The 16,942-nt window shown below is 38.1% G+C and overlaps 1 protein-coding gene across 4 annotated transcripts in view; it reads right to left on the bottom strand.

Moving 5' to 3' along the window:
• Window positions 1-16,942, bottom strand: part of NELL1 (neural EGFL like 1) — a 750,804-nt gene that overhangs the window by 585,985 nt on the left and 147,877 nt on the right. For all 4 annotated transcript variants that reach the window (XM_070624514.1, XM_070624512.1, XM_070624513.1 and 1 more), the window contains exon 5: window positions 13,956-14,052. In XM_070624514.1, coding sequence (XP_070480615.1) covers window positions 13,956-14,052 — 97 coding nt within the window. The remainder of the gene's footprint in view (window positions 1-13,955; window positions 14,053-16,942) is intronic.

Raw genomic sequence — 16,942 nt, 5'->3', positions numbered from 1 at the left:
TTTTCTCAAATGGATGCTGTGTAGAAGTAAAGAAATCTCCAGTTTGTGTTGTGTCTCTGATATGAATTACCTAATGCTAGAGGCTCATGTCCCAGGCTCCAGGAGAGTGACTCCATCCCCTGCTCTTTAATCAGCAGCCCTATTATTGCACTCTCCATGAAGATGCACCAGAGCCCAGAAATTAGGTTTGACAAGTGAGCAGCTTTGGCTTTTATTATACCTATGAAGCAACGTATTAATATTTAAAATAGAGAATAATGCTGTTTTAACCTGAAAACACATCCTAAGCATTTTTAGTTCTGGAGCAATAAAGCAGGCATGGTTCTTGGAACCAGGAGGCAGCTTCTACAAGATAAATGTTAAAAGCCTGAAGATGTGCTGACTCTCACCTGAGAAGTGGCTGCCTCTTTTACAGGGAGATTTTTGCAGCATTGACTTGATCAAGATAATTTCTGTAATGAGACACTGACATATTTCCCCTATGCCAGCCATCTCACCTCGCTGAAGGATGGCCAGAAGCACTGGTTGATATATGGGATTCTAAGGAGGAGGTGAGTTTTGAAGATTCCCTTCAAAAGAGCCATTTGATGGAACTACTCTTACCAGGGAGCAAGGAGAATCACATTGCTCCCTGGGGAGATGGACCGTGTGGAATTACCATCCCTTTCTGGTGCTTCTCACTGAGACCACCTGTTCCTTTGGGTTGGAGACCCAGGAAAAGACAATAAGGTCTATCTCCTCCATGGGACCTGGTATAGTTAAGAGAAATGTCTCCATCTAACACAGTGACTAGTACATGGGAAGCAAGCCCCTAAAAAATATTTGATGAATGAATGTTTGAATGAATGAGCAAAGACTTTGAAATAAAAAAGGCTTAAGCTTAAATCCTGTTTCCATCACTTACAAACTATGTAAGACTGGAAAATTGCTTAATCTTTCCCAGCCCCAATGCCTGATCTATATAGGATTCTTATTAGCATTCTGTGAAGAGGATATATAACTAAGATGATATATGGAGGGCCACACAAGGTCTAGAACCTAGAAAGCATTCAATAATCGTTGGTACTCTCTTCCACACCCCTACAACCCACCTCTGCAGCAAAATGATGGTCCAAGTCTACGAACACCCTTTGTGATTTCTGTCTGTATCACACATTTGGGCTCTTAAGCACAACGTTCTTTACATCTGCAGAGAATCATACACTCATCAAGCTGGAACAGATAGATAATAGGACTAACTGTTCTCCCTCTCTTAATCACAAGCTCCCAGCTGAAACAGAAGGCCCTAAAAGGCAGGAAAAGTGCCTATCATTTCTACAGTTCGTTTTGTTTTGTTTTTTTACTGAGGAAGATTCACCCTGAGCTAACATCATCTCTGCAGTATTTTAAGCACACAGGGAACCTTAAATACATACTATAGAAAGGGAGAGAATGCACGTTGTAAACCTACGATGTGTCAAGTGCTTTTAATAGATATTCTTATATAATCTACGTTAGCTTTATGAGAAATCTTTGCCACTTTACAAATAAGCTCTTTTGCTTTTGGAGCACATTTCACACAGTTGTTTTAAAGTCTTAGTCTAGTAAGTCCAACGGCTGGGCTTCCCCAGGGGTGGTTTCTGTCCATTTATCTTGTTCCTTTGAACGGCAATACTTTCCTGTTTGTTTGCCTTGTGACTTTATTTGAACATGGCCGTTTGATATTGTAGTGACTCTGAAGGTCACATTCTCTCCCTTCCCCAGAGTTGCCTGGAATTGCTTTTGTTTCATTTTTATTTACTTTTTATTGTTGAATGCTGTACTAGTCCATTTATTGAAGGACTTTCCCAATTATTCTTGCAGAGACTGTATTCCCTGTCATGTCTGGTCATTGAAATCTCTGTTCTTGAGCTTGTATCCAGACACTGTTTAAACAAAGATTTCCTTGAATGCCAGGAGCTGAGAGAGGGACAGATAGATGCTGAGCCCTCCTTCAACACTTAGCCACGCTCACAGTGATCCTCAGGATCCTCCCAGAGTGAAAGCTTAAGGCCCTCTCAGATCTCTGCTCTGGGCACACGTGTGGCTTTCTATACATGGGTGATTTTCAATGCCCTGACTGCACAATGAATCTCTTCCCCCAGCTTTTCCTCCTGGCTTTGGCTCGTCTAGCATGTGTGTCAACTATACTCTTTTGCCCCAGGTAGATGCGGGTTGCTAGTTTTGCAACATCTTCACTTCTCTGGCCTAGGAGAGTTCTGAGTTAGGGGAATAGGGACGAGTGCCTGCACCGGTCCTCCAGGTAGTCCCAGACAGAACAGACATACAAAGTAATTTGTAAAGAAGGTTGGCTCCACTCCCTCCAGAGCCAGGGGACCACTGTCCCCACATTGGGAATATGAACTGACATCTTCAAAACTGCCACTGAGCTGTGACTGGTGTGGGGCAGGGGCAAGTAAAAATGCCACAAAGCTCTCCTACTGTTTGAATGTTGTCTTTTTCTTGATTCGGAATTCACTTGGTTGCTGTAAACCTTTGAATGTTTACCAAAATTTTGGCGAAGTTAGTTCTGACAGTTTCTGTTCGTTTTTGACATTTCTGTGGAGGGACAGGAGCTTGGAGCTGCCTTCTGCACCATTTTGCTGACGTCCAGCTACCTGTGTTTTCACAAGCCCTTCAGGAGATTGGGATGCACTCTCAAGTTGCAGGGCCACTTTTTAGACTAGTCTAAAAAGTCACTATAGCTTATATTTGTGGGATCTTTCTAGAGACCAAGGCAAAACTCTAATCTAGACCATCAACACATGTCGCCTACATCAGTGCACTCACATTTGAGCCTTTAAACCTAGCAGATCAAAATCAATGAGAAAGTCTTTTAAAAACATACAAATTCCTCAAACCTACAGTTCAGATTCTCAATGAGTGATCAAGGTAGGCACAGGAATTTTAAAGTCCTCCCATGTGATTTTGATGTCTTTTCAGAGTTGGGAACCAGTTGCTGCCCTGCCTTATAGACACAAAGCCCCCAAGAAAAGTACAGCTTCACCAGGAAGTACCTAGCTACAAAATAAGGAACAGCATTAAATGTGAGTGAGTTTGGAACTGAGACACCTGGACAAATTTCTGTTGATTCCTGGAAACATGGGACATCATGGAACATGAAAAAGTCATATGTGTGTGTGTATGTATTTGTATGTATGTGTAAATGTATATATATGCATATATAAAATACACATACATGATTTATCACCCTGAAAAACGATGTCATGCTTTATTTTGAATATTTATGATGTACAAAGAGACTGAATGCAAAATATAGCAAAAACCTGTGAACTCACCATCTAGCTTAAGAAATAAAATATTATCACTATAGTTAAAGCCTTCTGCATACCCACCCCAAATGAAATTCCCATCCCTTCCTCTCACAGGTAAACTATTCTGAATTCAGTGCTTCTCATTACCATGCATTTATCTTTTTACATGCAGAGATGCATAAACAAACAATATATTGGATTGTTCTGCATTTTTAGACATATAAGTTATTGAATACCATAATTTTCTCCTGCTACTTGCTTTTTCACGCAACATTGTAATTCATCAATTTTTATTCAATTTCAATGATTTTAGTGTTTATTTATATGATTCTACTACAGTTTATTTAAACATTTTCCTACTGATAGACAATTATTTTTTCCCCAAGTTTTTTAAATTACAAAACAATAAATGCTCCTGTGATGACTGTACATATCTCCTTGGATACACGACCAAGAGTTTCTTCAATGTGAACAGAAGTTCGGTTCTTACGTCATAAGGTATGTACATCTTCAACGTTATAGAAAGCCTCCCAAATTGCTCTCTTTAGTGGTTCTACCAATTCAGTCTCCACCACAATGGAAACTTGAATTTCCATTCAGTGTCCATTGCTCAACTGTCTTCCCCAGTGTTAATCTAACTCTTAACCCTGTCAGATTATTTTTTCAATTTTGCCAGGCTAATGAGTATGAAATGGTATACCACAAGGGTTTTCATTTGCATTTCCAAGATAACTATTGAAATTAAATTTCTTTTAATATGTTCATTGGCTATTTATATTTCCACTTTGGGGAAACGCCATTTCATATCTTTGCCTTATTTCTTACTGAGTTACGAAAATCTTCCTTATTGATTTATAGCATTTCCTTTCATGGATACCTCTTTGCTAATTGATCTTGCTGCTAAGAGCTTCTTTGATGAACAGATTATTTTATATATTAACATCAATATTTTTTTAAGTGGTTTTACACTTTTTAATCTTGCTTAATAAATTCTCCTCTACCCTGAGATCATGAAGATATGCTTCTATGCTGTTCTTCTAAAACTTTCAAAGTTTTGCTTTCACATTTAGGTATTTAATTCAATTGTAACAGTCACTAATTTTTTTGTGTGGTGTTCAAACACATATGTGAATCTTTTCTTGACACTATACATGAAAATCAATTACATCCATTTATACGAAATATTTAAATAACTGGTTTTCGTAACCATTTATTGATGAATACATCCTTTCCCCATTGGTCAGAATGCCACTTCAGTTTTGTATCAAGTTTCCAAGTTGTCACATATGATGAGAGTCTCTTTCTGGCCTTTCCATTCTGTCCTCTTGGTTCATGTGCCAATCCTTGCACCGATATCACACTCTGTCTGTGGATTGCTGTAACTTTATAATAAGCCTGCATATCTGAAAGAGAAAGCCTCTCCTTTTACTTCTTCAGAAATGTCTCCATTATTCTTGGTCTTTAGTCTTCCACATGAATCTTAGAATCAGCTTGCAGATTCCATAAAAAAAAATCCTATTGGGAGTTTATTCCAAGTTCATTGAATCTAGAGATCACTTTGGGATGAATAAAATCGACATTTTTATCATTTTAAGGCCTGTTCTCCGAGAACATGGTCCATCTCTCCCCATTCAGTTCTTCTTTAATGATTTTTAATAGAAGTTTATAATTTACTCCATAAGTCTCATGTAAATACTTTGTATGATTTGTTCTGAAGTACTCCATACATTTTTTCATATTATAAACGTAAGATTCTATTTATCTGCATTTTGTTGTTGCTGTTGCTCCTGCTTTTGTTCAGCAATGCAGTCGATTTGGGTTTTGGTTTTTATATCCATCACTCTTTCTGAACAATCTTGGTAATTCTAATAATTTGTGGATCTTATTTTCTATGTAGACAGTTATATAATTTGTGAATAATTATGTTTTTCTTTTCCACAATCTAAGTTTTTATTTATTTTGCTGGTAAGGACCTACAGTAAAATGTTGAAAAGAAAAAATTGTAATAGGGATTCTTGTATGATCCCTAATTTTAACAGGAATTCTCTTAAGATTTAAACCATAAGTGACATGTTTTTATTTATGTTTCCTTTATGCACTCTTTATCAATTTAATGAAATTTCCTTCTCCTATTTTGCTAAGAATTTCGTATCATGAGTCAGTAGTGAATTTTATCTAGTGCTTTTTCTGCAATGACCAAAGGATTTTTTTCTCCTTTTGTTTGTAATGTGGTAAATTATACTAATAAATCTTTTTATGATAAAAACATATTTGCATTGGTGAAATAACCAAAGTGGTCACTCTTTGGGATGGATGGACACACACACACACACACACACACACACACACTCTGCTGGATTCAGTTTGCTAGCATTTTGTTTAGGATTTTTAATCTAACCTGTGTTCAAAAGTAAATTGGCCTGTACAATTCCTTTCTTACACAGTCTTTGTCTAGTTTGGGAATCAAGGTCACACTATCCTCATAAAAAAGATGGATGGTCTTCTCATTTTTTCTCCTCAGGAAGAGTTTATATAAGATTGGAATGATTTCCTTGGATGTGACAGAATTCCCCCATAAAACTGTCTGAGCCCAGTGGTTATTTGGCAGAGAGAATGGTAGATTGCAGAAATGGTCACAATCCTTTGCCCCTTGCTGGGTCCATGCCCTGGGCAATGAGAATTTGTAGCCTATCCCATCAAAAGGTGGAGTTTATTTCCCATACCCTTGAATCTGGCCTTGTAACTTGCTTTGGCTGATAGAATGCAGCCAAAACAACAATGAGCCAGTTTCAAGCCTAGGCGTCAAAAGGCGGTGCATGTTTCTGCTCCAGCTCTGGAAACCCTGAACAGCCACCAAGTAAACAAGCTTGGGCTGGCCTGCTAGAAAATGAGAGATCACACAAAGCAGAGATGAGCCATCCCAGTTGAGGCCATTCTAGAACAGGCCCCAGAAAACCAGCTGACCAAAGATGCGTGGGTAAATCCACTGAGAACACAGGAATCACCCAGCTAAGCCCAGCCCCAACTGCCAACTCACAAAACAGTGAGCTAAGTAGATGGTTGCTGCTTCAAGTCATTCAATTTTGAGTTGATTTGCTACACATCGAAAGCTAAATGGTACCAATAGATTTTGGATGACTTCTTTATGATACTTTAATGATTCTAGGACTATCTGGGTTTTTCATTTCTTAAGTTCATTTTGATAACTTATATATTTTTAGAAAACTCCATTTTTTTCAATTTTCCACTTTATTATAAGCATAAAATTGTTAATAAATGATTAATTACCATTGTTTTAATTTTTACAGTTTTTTATGTGCTTTTTATATTCCTATTATGTTTTATGCCTTCTCTCATTTTTTCTTGCTCAAACTTCCAGATTTGTCTTTTCAAATGACCAAATTCTGGCTTTCTTGATCTTATCTATTGTATCCTACTTACTATTTTATTAACTTCTATTCTTATATGCTTATTTTTTCATAGCTCTTACTTTTGAGGGATTTATTCTGATTTTCTTTTTCTAATTTCTGAAGTCGGATACTTTACTTATTAAATTTCTGCTTTTCCTGCCTTCATAGGATAGAACTACTTTGAATAGCTTCTCCCATTCTACGGCATGCCCTTGTACTCTTAGTCATGTATTTTGAAAAAAGTTCCAAATTGTAATATATTCCAATATATCAACCTTTTTCTTTATGTTTACTACTTATGTCTTATTTAAGAACTATCTTTCCTACGTTAAGGCCACAAAGATGTTTTTCTACGCTCTTTTTAAGCTTTACTGGTTTACCTTTCAGATTTAGATCTATAATCCCATGGAATTGACTTTACATGTAGCATGAGACAGAGGTCAAGATTAGTTTTTCCCACAGGGATAGTCAGTTGGCCCAGCATCCTGTGGAGAGAAGACCATCCTTCCTCATTATTCCGTTACACTGCAGCATACATTTTCAGGATATGTATTAGGTGTACACATCTTTACAACTGTTTATCATTATGTGGGAAATTTTTTGGCCTTACACTTTGATACTGCCACAGCTTTCTCACGTTATTTTGACCTATTTCTCTTCTTTTTTTCTTTTTTTTTCATAGCCACTTCACTATGAACATTAATGAATCCTTATTTTTTAATTGTTTCAAAAATAAACAATATACATCAGGACTTGAGTTTTGTGAATCCAGTATAATACTCTGACTTTCAACCACTGAGTGTAAATCACTTAATTTGATAGAGAATATTGTGAACTGGAATTGTATCTGCTATTGTCTATTAAACGTTTTTTCTCTTCTTGCCTTCTTTTGGGTTGATAGAACTTCTTAAGAAATACTCTCATACTTAAATTTAGAAATTAAACAATATTTCTAACATTTTCGTGTTGGTTTAAATTTTTAACATGCAACGTCTAAAATCAATCAATTTCTCTATTCATTTTCTGACCAATACAAGGTCTTAGAACACTTTAAACCAGGTCATGCCCTATTTTATTGCTGTCTAATATTTTTAATTTTATATTTTATTTGTTTATAGTTAAATTAGGCACTATTATTACTAATCAATGATTATTCAGTTTCGTGCATGTTCTCAAACAATTTATTTGTTCAATTCTCCCTGTACTTTAATGTCTTGCTTCTGGGAAGTTTCTTTAATGAAAATCTATTGGTCATAAACAGAGAGTTTTGTCTATAAATTCTTTATTTCACATTCATTGTTAAAAATGATAATTAAGCTGGATATGTGCAAATACGCTTGAGATATATGTTCACTCAAAACATTGAAAACAGTTTTTCTATTATCTTTTGGCTTCTGCTTTTACTGTTTAAAAGCCAGCTGTTCGATCAGTGTTATTCTTTTGTGGAAAATTTGCCTTTTCTCACTGGTTACATTTAAGATCTTCTCTCTGTCTTCGTGGTTCTGCTATTCCACCAATAGGTGTAGGCATGACTGTTTCTATTTATCTTGATTTGTGTAGTAGATTATTAAAATGATCAAAAATCCTTTCCCTCTTTGCATCCATATCCTTACAATGCCATAGTGCAGAATAGTCCTTCAAGAGATGGAAATGATTTCTTTACCTCTTAACTCTGGATTTGGCCATATGACTTGCTTTGGGCAGTCAATTATTAGCAAATGTGATCAAGCAAACAGAGCCTTGAAAAGAACTAATACACTAGGGTTGCTCTCTTCTCTACACCTGCAATCTCAAGGCTGCCACATGGAGAGCTAGCCAGGCCACTAGAGAATGAGACCACCCAGGGGAGAACTGAGGTACACCAATCAACACCAGCCTGCTACCAGAGATGTGAAGAAGCCACCTGAGATCTTCCTGCCACCTGCTGACCTGCCAATTGACTACAGTCACCTGAGAGAGCCCAGTAGATACCAGCATAGCCAGGCCGGACCAGAAAAATCATCCCATCACCCCCAAGAATTATGAGCTAAATAAAATGGCTATTGTTTAAGCTTCTAAGTTTTCTAAGTGATTTGTTAGACAGCAATATCTAACATACACTTGGATGTCATTGTGCTTCCTATAGTGAGAACTAATGTCTCATCAATTTTAGAAAATTCTTAGCCATCATATTTTTAATAGTGCCCATACCTCTTTCTCCTATTATCTTCTGGAACTTTCAAATATATATGTATGTAGATATAGACACACATTAACTACATATATAAACAGCATAATAAAAATACATGTTTTTTCATATATATGTATCTTCTCCATATTTTAATGTCTCCTATTGTCCTCTTTATCTCTGCACCACATTTAGGGTAATCACTTTGACGATATTTCCCATTTCACAAATGCTCTCCCACTCTGTGTCTAATCTACTCTTTAGTGGGTTCACTGAGTTTTTTTCAATTCAATGACTACATTTTTCTTTTCTGGAAGTTTTTTGGTTCAACTCTCCCTGGTCACATTTCTTTGATTTGTCATTTTGTTTCCTTAAATGTTTTAAACATAGGGATGTTTTTAATTCTTTATTTTGTAATTCCAATGCCTGCAGCCCTTTGAGGGCTAATCGGGAAGTTTGTCGTTTCTTCCCACTCTCACTCATGGTGGCTTAAAAACTTATATTTGCATGAACTTGATCTCTGGGAATCCTGTGAGGTCAGCACCACAAGTGACTTTCCTCAAAGATAACGTGTAATTCCTTTATCAGGAATCCCCAGGAGCCCAACCCAAGGCCACATTAAGACAGCTGATTGAGCTTCATAGGGAAAGTAAATCCAAATTTCAAGCCTGAACAATGTCAGGGCTGTGGTTTCAAATTCTCATGGGGGAACTATAATTTATTTCCCATGTGGAGATGAGATAGAGAAAGGCTAGTTATTGGTTTGCTTCCCTTTGCTAAATAGTAAACTATTTGTTCCCACCCCTCCACTGGAAGCGTAGACTTCTGGGTTGTGGCTTTATTTCAGAAGTTTCTGCCCCAACTTGCAATCTTGCATGGCTTCTGACCCATTCCTCCCATCCCACACAGGCTGTTGAAATGTAAGGCCTAACTGGGGCTTTCATGCATTGCTAGTGGGAATGCAAAAATAGCTTAGCCACTTTGGAAAGTATATTGGCATTTTCTTACAAAGTTAAACATACACTTAATGTAAGACCCAAGGATCCCTCTCACACATATTTACCCAAACGAAATGAAAACTTCTGTTCATACAAAAACCTGTATACAAATGTTTTTAGTGGCTTTATTCATAAATGCCCCAAACTCAAAACAACCTAAGTGTCCATGAACTGAGGAACAGATAAACAAATTGTGGTACACCCATACAGTAGAATTGGAATAGTACTCAACAACAAAAGAATAAAACACTGGTACACACAACAACATGGCTGAACCTCAACATATATACATAAATAATTCCATTTATGTAACATTCTGGCAAAGGCAAAACTATAGGGCCAGACAACAGATCAGTGGTTGCTAGAGGTTCAGGATGAGAAGAGTTGAATAAAAATCAGGACAGGGCAATTTTGGGAGTTTTGGAGTGATCCTTTATCTTAATTATGATGGTGGTTACACGACAGTGTAGATTTTCCACATTAATAGAACGAAAGATAAAAATATGATCATCTCAATAGATGCAGAAAAAGCATTTGACAAAATATGACATCCTTTCATGTTAAAAAGCACTCAACAAATTGGGCACAGAAGGAACATACTTTAACATAATAAAGGCCATGTATGACAAGCCCACAGCTAACATCATACTCAATGGTGAAAATCTGAAAGCTTTTCCTCTAACATCAGGAAAAAGACAAGGGTATCCACTTCCACCACTTTTATTCAACACAGTGCTGCAAGTCCTAGCCAGAGCAATCAGGCAAGAAAGAGAAATAAAAGGCATCCAAATTAGAAAGGAAGAAGTAAAATTGTCTTTTTGCAGATGACATGATCTTACATACAGAAAATCCTAAAGATTCCACTGAAAAACTTTTAAAACTAATCAATGAATTCAGCAAAGGTGCAGAATACAAAACCAACATATAAAAACCAGTTTTTTCTACACATTAACAATGAAAATCAGAAAAAGAAATAAAACAATCCCATTCACAATATCATCAAAAACAATAAAAATACTTAGGAATAAATTTAAACAAGGATGTGAAAGATCTGTACACTGAAAACCACAAGACTTTGGTCAAAAAATTGAAAAAGGCACAAACAAATGGAAAGATATCCTGTGTTCATGGATCAAAAGAATATCGTTAAAATGTCCATACTACCCAAAGCCATCTATAGATCCAATGTACCCCCTACCAAAATTCGACAGCCATTTTTCACAGAAATTGAAAACAGCAATCCTTGAATTTGTATGGAACCACAAAAGACCCCAAATAGCCAAAGCAATCTTGAGAAAGAAGAACAAAGCCAGAGGCATCACACTTCCTGATTTCAAACTATACTACCAAGCTATAGTAATCAAAACAGTATGATACTGGCATAAAAATAGACACATAGACCAATGGAACAGAATCAAGAGCCCAAAAAATAAACTCATGTATACAGTCAAATGATATTTGATAAGGGAGCCAAAATGAGGAAAGGACAGTCTCTTCAATAAATGGCGTTGGGAAAATTGGATATTCACACGTCAAAGAATGAAGCTAGACCTCTATTTTACAACACTCACAAAAATTAATCTGAAATGAATTAAAGACTTAAACACAAGACTTGAAACCATAAAACTCCTAGAATAAGGGGCTGGCCCCGTGGCCAAGTGGGTAAGTTCGCGCGCTCCGCAGCAGGCGGCCCAGTGTTTCATTGGTTCGAATCCTGGGCGCAGATATGGCACTGCTCATCAAACCACGCTGAGGCAGCGTCCCACATGGCACAAGTAGATGGACCCACAACGAAGAATATACAACTATGTACCGGGGGACTTTGGGGAGAAAAAGGAAAAAAATAAAATCTTTAAAAAAAAAAAAACCTCGTAGAATAAAACAGGGAAAAAGCTCCTTGACATTGGTCTTGGCAATGATTTTTTGGATATGATACCAAATGCACAAGCAATAAAAGCAAAATTAATAAGTGGGATTAACATCAAATTAAAAGGCTTCTACACAGCAAAAGAAACAATCAACAAAATGAAAAGGCAACCTACTGAATGGGAGAAAATACTTGCAAATCATATGTCTGATAGATGGTTAATATCCAAAATATATAAAAAACTCATACAACTCAATAGCAAAACAAAATTCAATTTAAAAAAATGGGCGGAGAAACTGAATAGATATTTTTCCAAAAAAGATATGCAAGTGGCCAACAGAGACATGAAAAGGTACTCAAAATCAATAATCATCAAGGAAATGTAAATCAAAATCACAATGGGATACCACCTCACACCTGCTAAAATGACTGTCATCAAGGGGCTGGCTCCATGGCCAAGTGGTTAAAGTTCTGCATTCTCCACTTCGGTGGCCTGGGTTCACAGGTTTGGATCTCAGGCACGGACCTACTCCACTCATGAGCCATGCTGTGGAGGCAACGCAAATACAAAGCAGAGGAAGAGTGGAACAGACATCAGCCCAGGGTGAATCTTCCTCACAGAAAAAAAAAAAAAAAAGAAAAAGAAAAAAATGACTATCATCAAAAAGACAAGAAATAACAAGAGTTGGCAAGGATGTGGAGAAAAGGGAACTGTTGTGTACTGTTGGTAAAAATGTAAACTGTTACAGTCACTATGGAAAGCAGTCTCAATGTTCCTCAAAAAAATAAAAATTCAACTACCATGTGATCCAGCAATCCCCGTTCTGGGTGGTTTCATATTATACTGCGTATATATGGTATATACCCAATGAGATGCAATCACTACCTCACACAGACAGATGCACTGTCATGTTCACTGCAGCATTACTCACAATAGTCAAGATATGGAAAGCACCTAAGTGTCTGTCAACAGAAGAACGGATAAAGAAGATGTGGTGGATATATATACACAACAGTTTATTCTTCAGTCATAAGGAAGAAAAACATCCTGCCATTTGAGATAACATGAATGGAGCTTGAGGGCACCATGTGTAGTGAAATAAGTCAGACAGAGAAAGACAGATACTGTTTGATATCACTTACATCTGGAATCTAAAAAAGCCAAACGCATAGAGACAGAGACTAGAATGGTGGTTACCAGGAGATTGGGGTGGGGGGGTTTGGGGGAAAATGGGAGCTGTTGATCAAAGGGTACAAACTTGCAGTTACAATACAAATAAGTCCTAGAGATCTAACGCAAAGCATGGTGATTATAACTGTAATACTGTATTGTATACGTGAAAGTTACTAAGAGTAGATCTTAAATCTTACCACACAAAAGAAATGTAATTACATGACATGTTGGAGATGTCAGTAACGCCATGGTGGCCATCATTTTGCAACATATAAGTGTATCCCATCAACACACTATACACCTTAAACTTACACAATGTTTTATGTTAATTACATCTCAATAAAGTTGGAATAAATCAATGGAAAAGGAATAAACTTGAATGTCTGAATTGCCGGCGCTGGCAAACATCCTGCTGGTTTTCACTTCCCTCCACATATTCGGCCTCCAGGGATCTCCCTTCTGTAAGTGCAATGACGAATCTTGAAAGATTTTTGTTCTGTTTTATCCAGCATTTATAGGCATTTTCAAGCAGGAGGATTTTTTTAAATATCTACTCTACCATATTGCCAGAAGCAAAAGTCTGCCATTCTATTGAAGAACAAGACTATCTTAAAATTTCATGATGTGTTTATCCTCTCCATTCGTTTTACCACTGTATCTCCATCTTTCTATGAAGTACAATAATGCAGTTATTGCAGTACCCTCTTTATAGACAAGAAAACCAAAGCTCATCGAAGTTGAGATTGGTTTCCTATTGCCTATCTAGATATCCACCCCAAACGGACTTAACATATATCCTGAGAATGGAAACCAACATGAAGATTATCTGTAGTCTCCCAGAATTAAGTTAATGAGAAACATTTTGAGGATCATTTACATTCTGTATCATCCATACCCGGCAGTAGAGTGAACTGTGCGACCCAGGCACGTAACTCTCTGCCTAGTCTCAAAGCGCCTACTCCATAGAATTATTGTGACAATTAAATGATTTAATTCACGTCAACCACATAGAAGAGCATGTGGCAAAAGCAGAAAGTAGCACTTACTTTGAATAAGCCGTGCTTTTGGTTTCGCTGACCCAGCCACAAATTGCTTCCTGGGGGGAGGTTGGTCTCAGGAGTGTCTATCACACGTTCATAAATCCTGTAGGGGCAAAGAACACAGTTACTAATGGAGAAGCTCAAAGCAGAACCGAAAGTTACACACGCTGTTTGAAGTACTCATGGTGTTAGCTGCTGGTACAGAGAGATGGAGCCAATATGGAGCACAGTTTAAGTGACAGCTAACTTGAATGTAGAGATCTCTTTCTTGACAAGACTTGGACACATTATCTGGGCCCTTCTTGGCTTTCTGTCTTCATCCTTTTGGCAGGAGAAAGAGGAAGAGGGTAACATTTTTGAGTGTCGACTCTAAGCAATGAACTTGATACAAACTCTGTGAGTACAGTGGTTTTATCCACATGACAGGTGAGAAGCTGAGGTTCAGCGAATACAAATGGCTCAACCAGGTGAAGACAGTCAGGGAGCGGCAGCGTTGGGGTAAGAATCCCCATCTGCCTGGCTCCAAAGCCCAGGCACCTCCCTTTGCCCTCTACTACTCCCTGGCTTTGGTTTATTTAGCTGCTACTCATTTCTACAGCAACCTGCTCTCACCCTTTAAACAAGTGAGTAGCAGCTGCGCAGATGATCACGTGCTTAGACTGTAACATCCAGTAACTGAAGCCATCATCCAATGAACAAATATGCATTGAGCACTTTTTATGCCCTGAGCTCCAGGCAAGGCACTAGAAGACAGAGCAATAAACCAGACACACACAGTCTGCCCTCCTGGAGCAAGAGGAAGATAAAATTCTGCACATGAAGAAAATCTTCATATAATACATAAGGACATAAACTAACACAGAGGATGCAACAGCCCCAGGATCTTTGAAGGGGCCTACAGAAGCTACTGAACAACTGAATCGTCTCAATTGTTCTGCCCTCCCAAGCCCCAGTTAGCCACAAATCTTGCTGCGCTGTCGTTATCAATAGTCCCTGCAACCCCAGATGATCACAGGCCCCCCTATCACCCTTGGCAAGCACCTCCCGGCACCTGAGTGCTGAGCAGGGAAAGGAAGAGCTAGCCTGAGATTTGAACTTGTCTTAAGATGCCCAGAAGATGCTGAGAGGGATAAGATATAGGGACCATCTGTGAATTTCAATTCCTCATGATGGCCCTGTCCATTGCTTGCCTTCCTCAGTGCTTGCTCAGAGCGGCTGCGGGAGGAGTCATTCCCAGGTGGGTCCAGAGGTCTAACGACTAATCAGTCCTCTCTGCTGGGATGGAGCTGACTGCCTCCTGCCAGAGGGTGATGGATTCCTCCAGTGGCTCTCAGGAGGAAAGTGTGGAAGAACCGAAAGATTGTTCAGTGGTGTCAAGGCAAGTGAATGATTGCAAGGCTGTTGCAGTTGGGAGCTGTCATGCTGCAGTCTTAGCTCTTAGCCACATCGTCCATTACTCTCCTATTCTCCACCGGAAACATGCTGTTTCCTAACAATACGTGCAAGGTATTCAACTGACAAAGCTTTAAATACATCAGGTCCTTCTCTACTAATTATCTTTCCATTATAAATGGAAGCTCAAAATGTAAGCAAGGAAAAATAAGTCTCCTTAAAAAAGACAGGCTGTGTTTCCTCCACAGGAATTCAACCTTTTTTGTATGTTAGAATGAACCAGTTTAGATGAAACAATTTGTCAAAACTGCTTTAACATGAGAATATCCTATATACTACCTTAAAAAAAAAGTTTTCTAAAAGTGAAAACCTAGAAACAAGTCCAATTTACAACAAAAGAGAAATGCATATGTTATAGTAGATCAGCTTGACAGAATTTACTATAGTCATTAGGAGTGATAAATATGCAGGTTATAAAATATGGGAAAGTGTATACAAAATAACTTTGCATTCCACTTTCCTCCAGTGAAAGTTATTTATGAACTGTGGAGATAACGATGCAAAAATTATGTTCGATGTTGGCGAATTTCAGAGGAGGCCAGAGAGAAACGGAAATCACTGTATTTAAGTGAAGAGGCAGAAGCATAATTTTCTATGAGGCTGTTTTACTAATAAATCGAAAGTGTCAAACTGTTTATCTTAACCTTCATTTTAAAACATTTGCATCTGTCAGGAGAGAGGCCTTCAATTCAAACACTTTCTTTTTGGTTTTCAATATGCTAGAAAGTGAGCAATCGAGCAGAATAGGCTCCTAATCGATATATATTAAGTGCATGAAGGAAGGAAGGAATAATCAAAAAGATCAACTTCCTATCCTGCCTCATCTTCCACAAGCATAACAACTCCTTGTCCCTTAGAAGTAGTTGAGGAAGCCAACAGCTGAGGCCGCTAGCAGCTGAAGCAGGACAGTGACCCCAGCACCCTTGTCAAAGGGGTGTGCTGGTTTCCAGGGTCACACAGTCCCCCGTCAGGATCCCCTCCTGATGCCAGAGAAAGTTTGCTGGCTGCCGCCTTCCTGGTAGCCCTGCCAATTCACTCCACCAGGCAGTCCTCACTCGAGAATTCCACGCAGCAGGCAGAACCAGCAAACTGGAAACAGACACGGCAAAAAGAAGAGAGCTTAAAAACACAGTATTAAAAAATAAAAACCCACACAGAGGAAATTTTATCATGAGGAAATATGAGGCAATTTAAGGGACATTCTACAAAATAACTGCCTGTGCTCTTCCAAATGTCAATGTCATGAAAAATAGACAGACTGAGGAACAGTTGGAGAGTAAAGGAGACCAAAAGGACGTAAAAATTAAATGCAAAACAGGATCCTGGATTGCACCTTGGGGCAGGAAAAAAAAATCCCATAAAGGACATTAGAGGGAAAATTGGTGAGATTTGATAGGAACTGTAGATTACATAATAGCATTGTATTGACATTCAACTTCCTGATTTTGAGAATTGGGTGGCGTGTATTTAAGGAAATGTCTTGTTCTTAGGAAATATGCACTGAAATATTTAGGAGTAGAGGGTCACGATGTTTGCAACAT

This window comes from Equus przewalskii, chromosome 6, assembly GCF_037783145.1.
Source record: "Equus przewalskii isolate Varuska chromosome 6, EquPr2, whole genome shotgun sequence".
In the NCBI taxonomy this organism is placed as follows: Eukaryota; Metazoa; Chordata; class Mammalia; order Perissodactyla; family Equidae; genus Equus; species Equus przewalskii.
The sequence above is the reverse complement of the archived record's forward strand: the minus strand, read 5'-3'. Positions and strand labels throughout refer to the sequence as shown.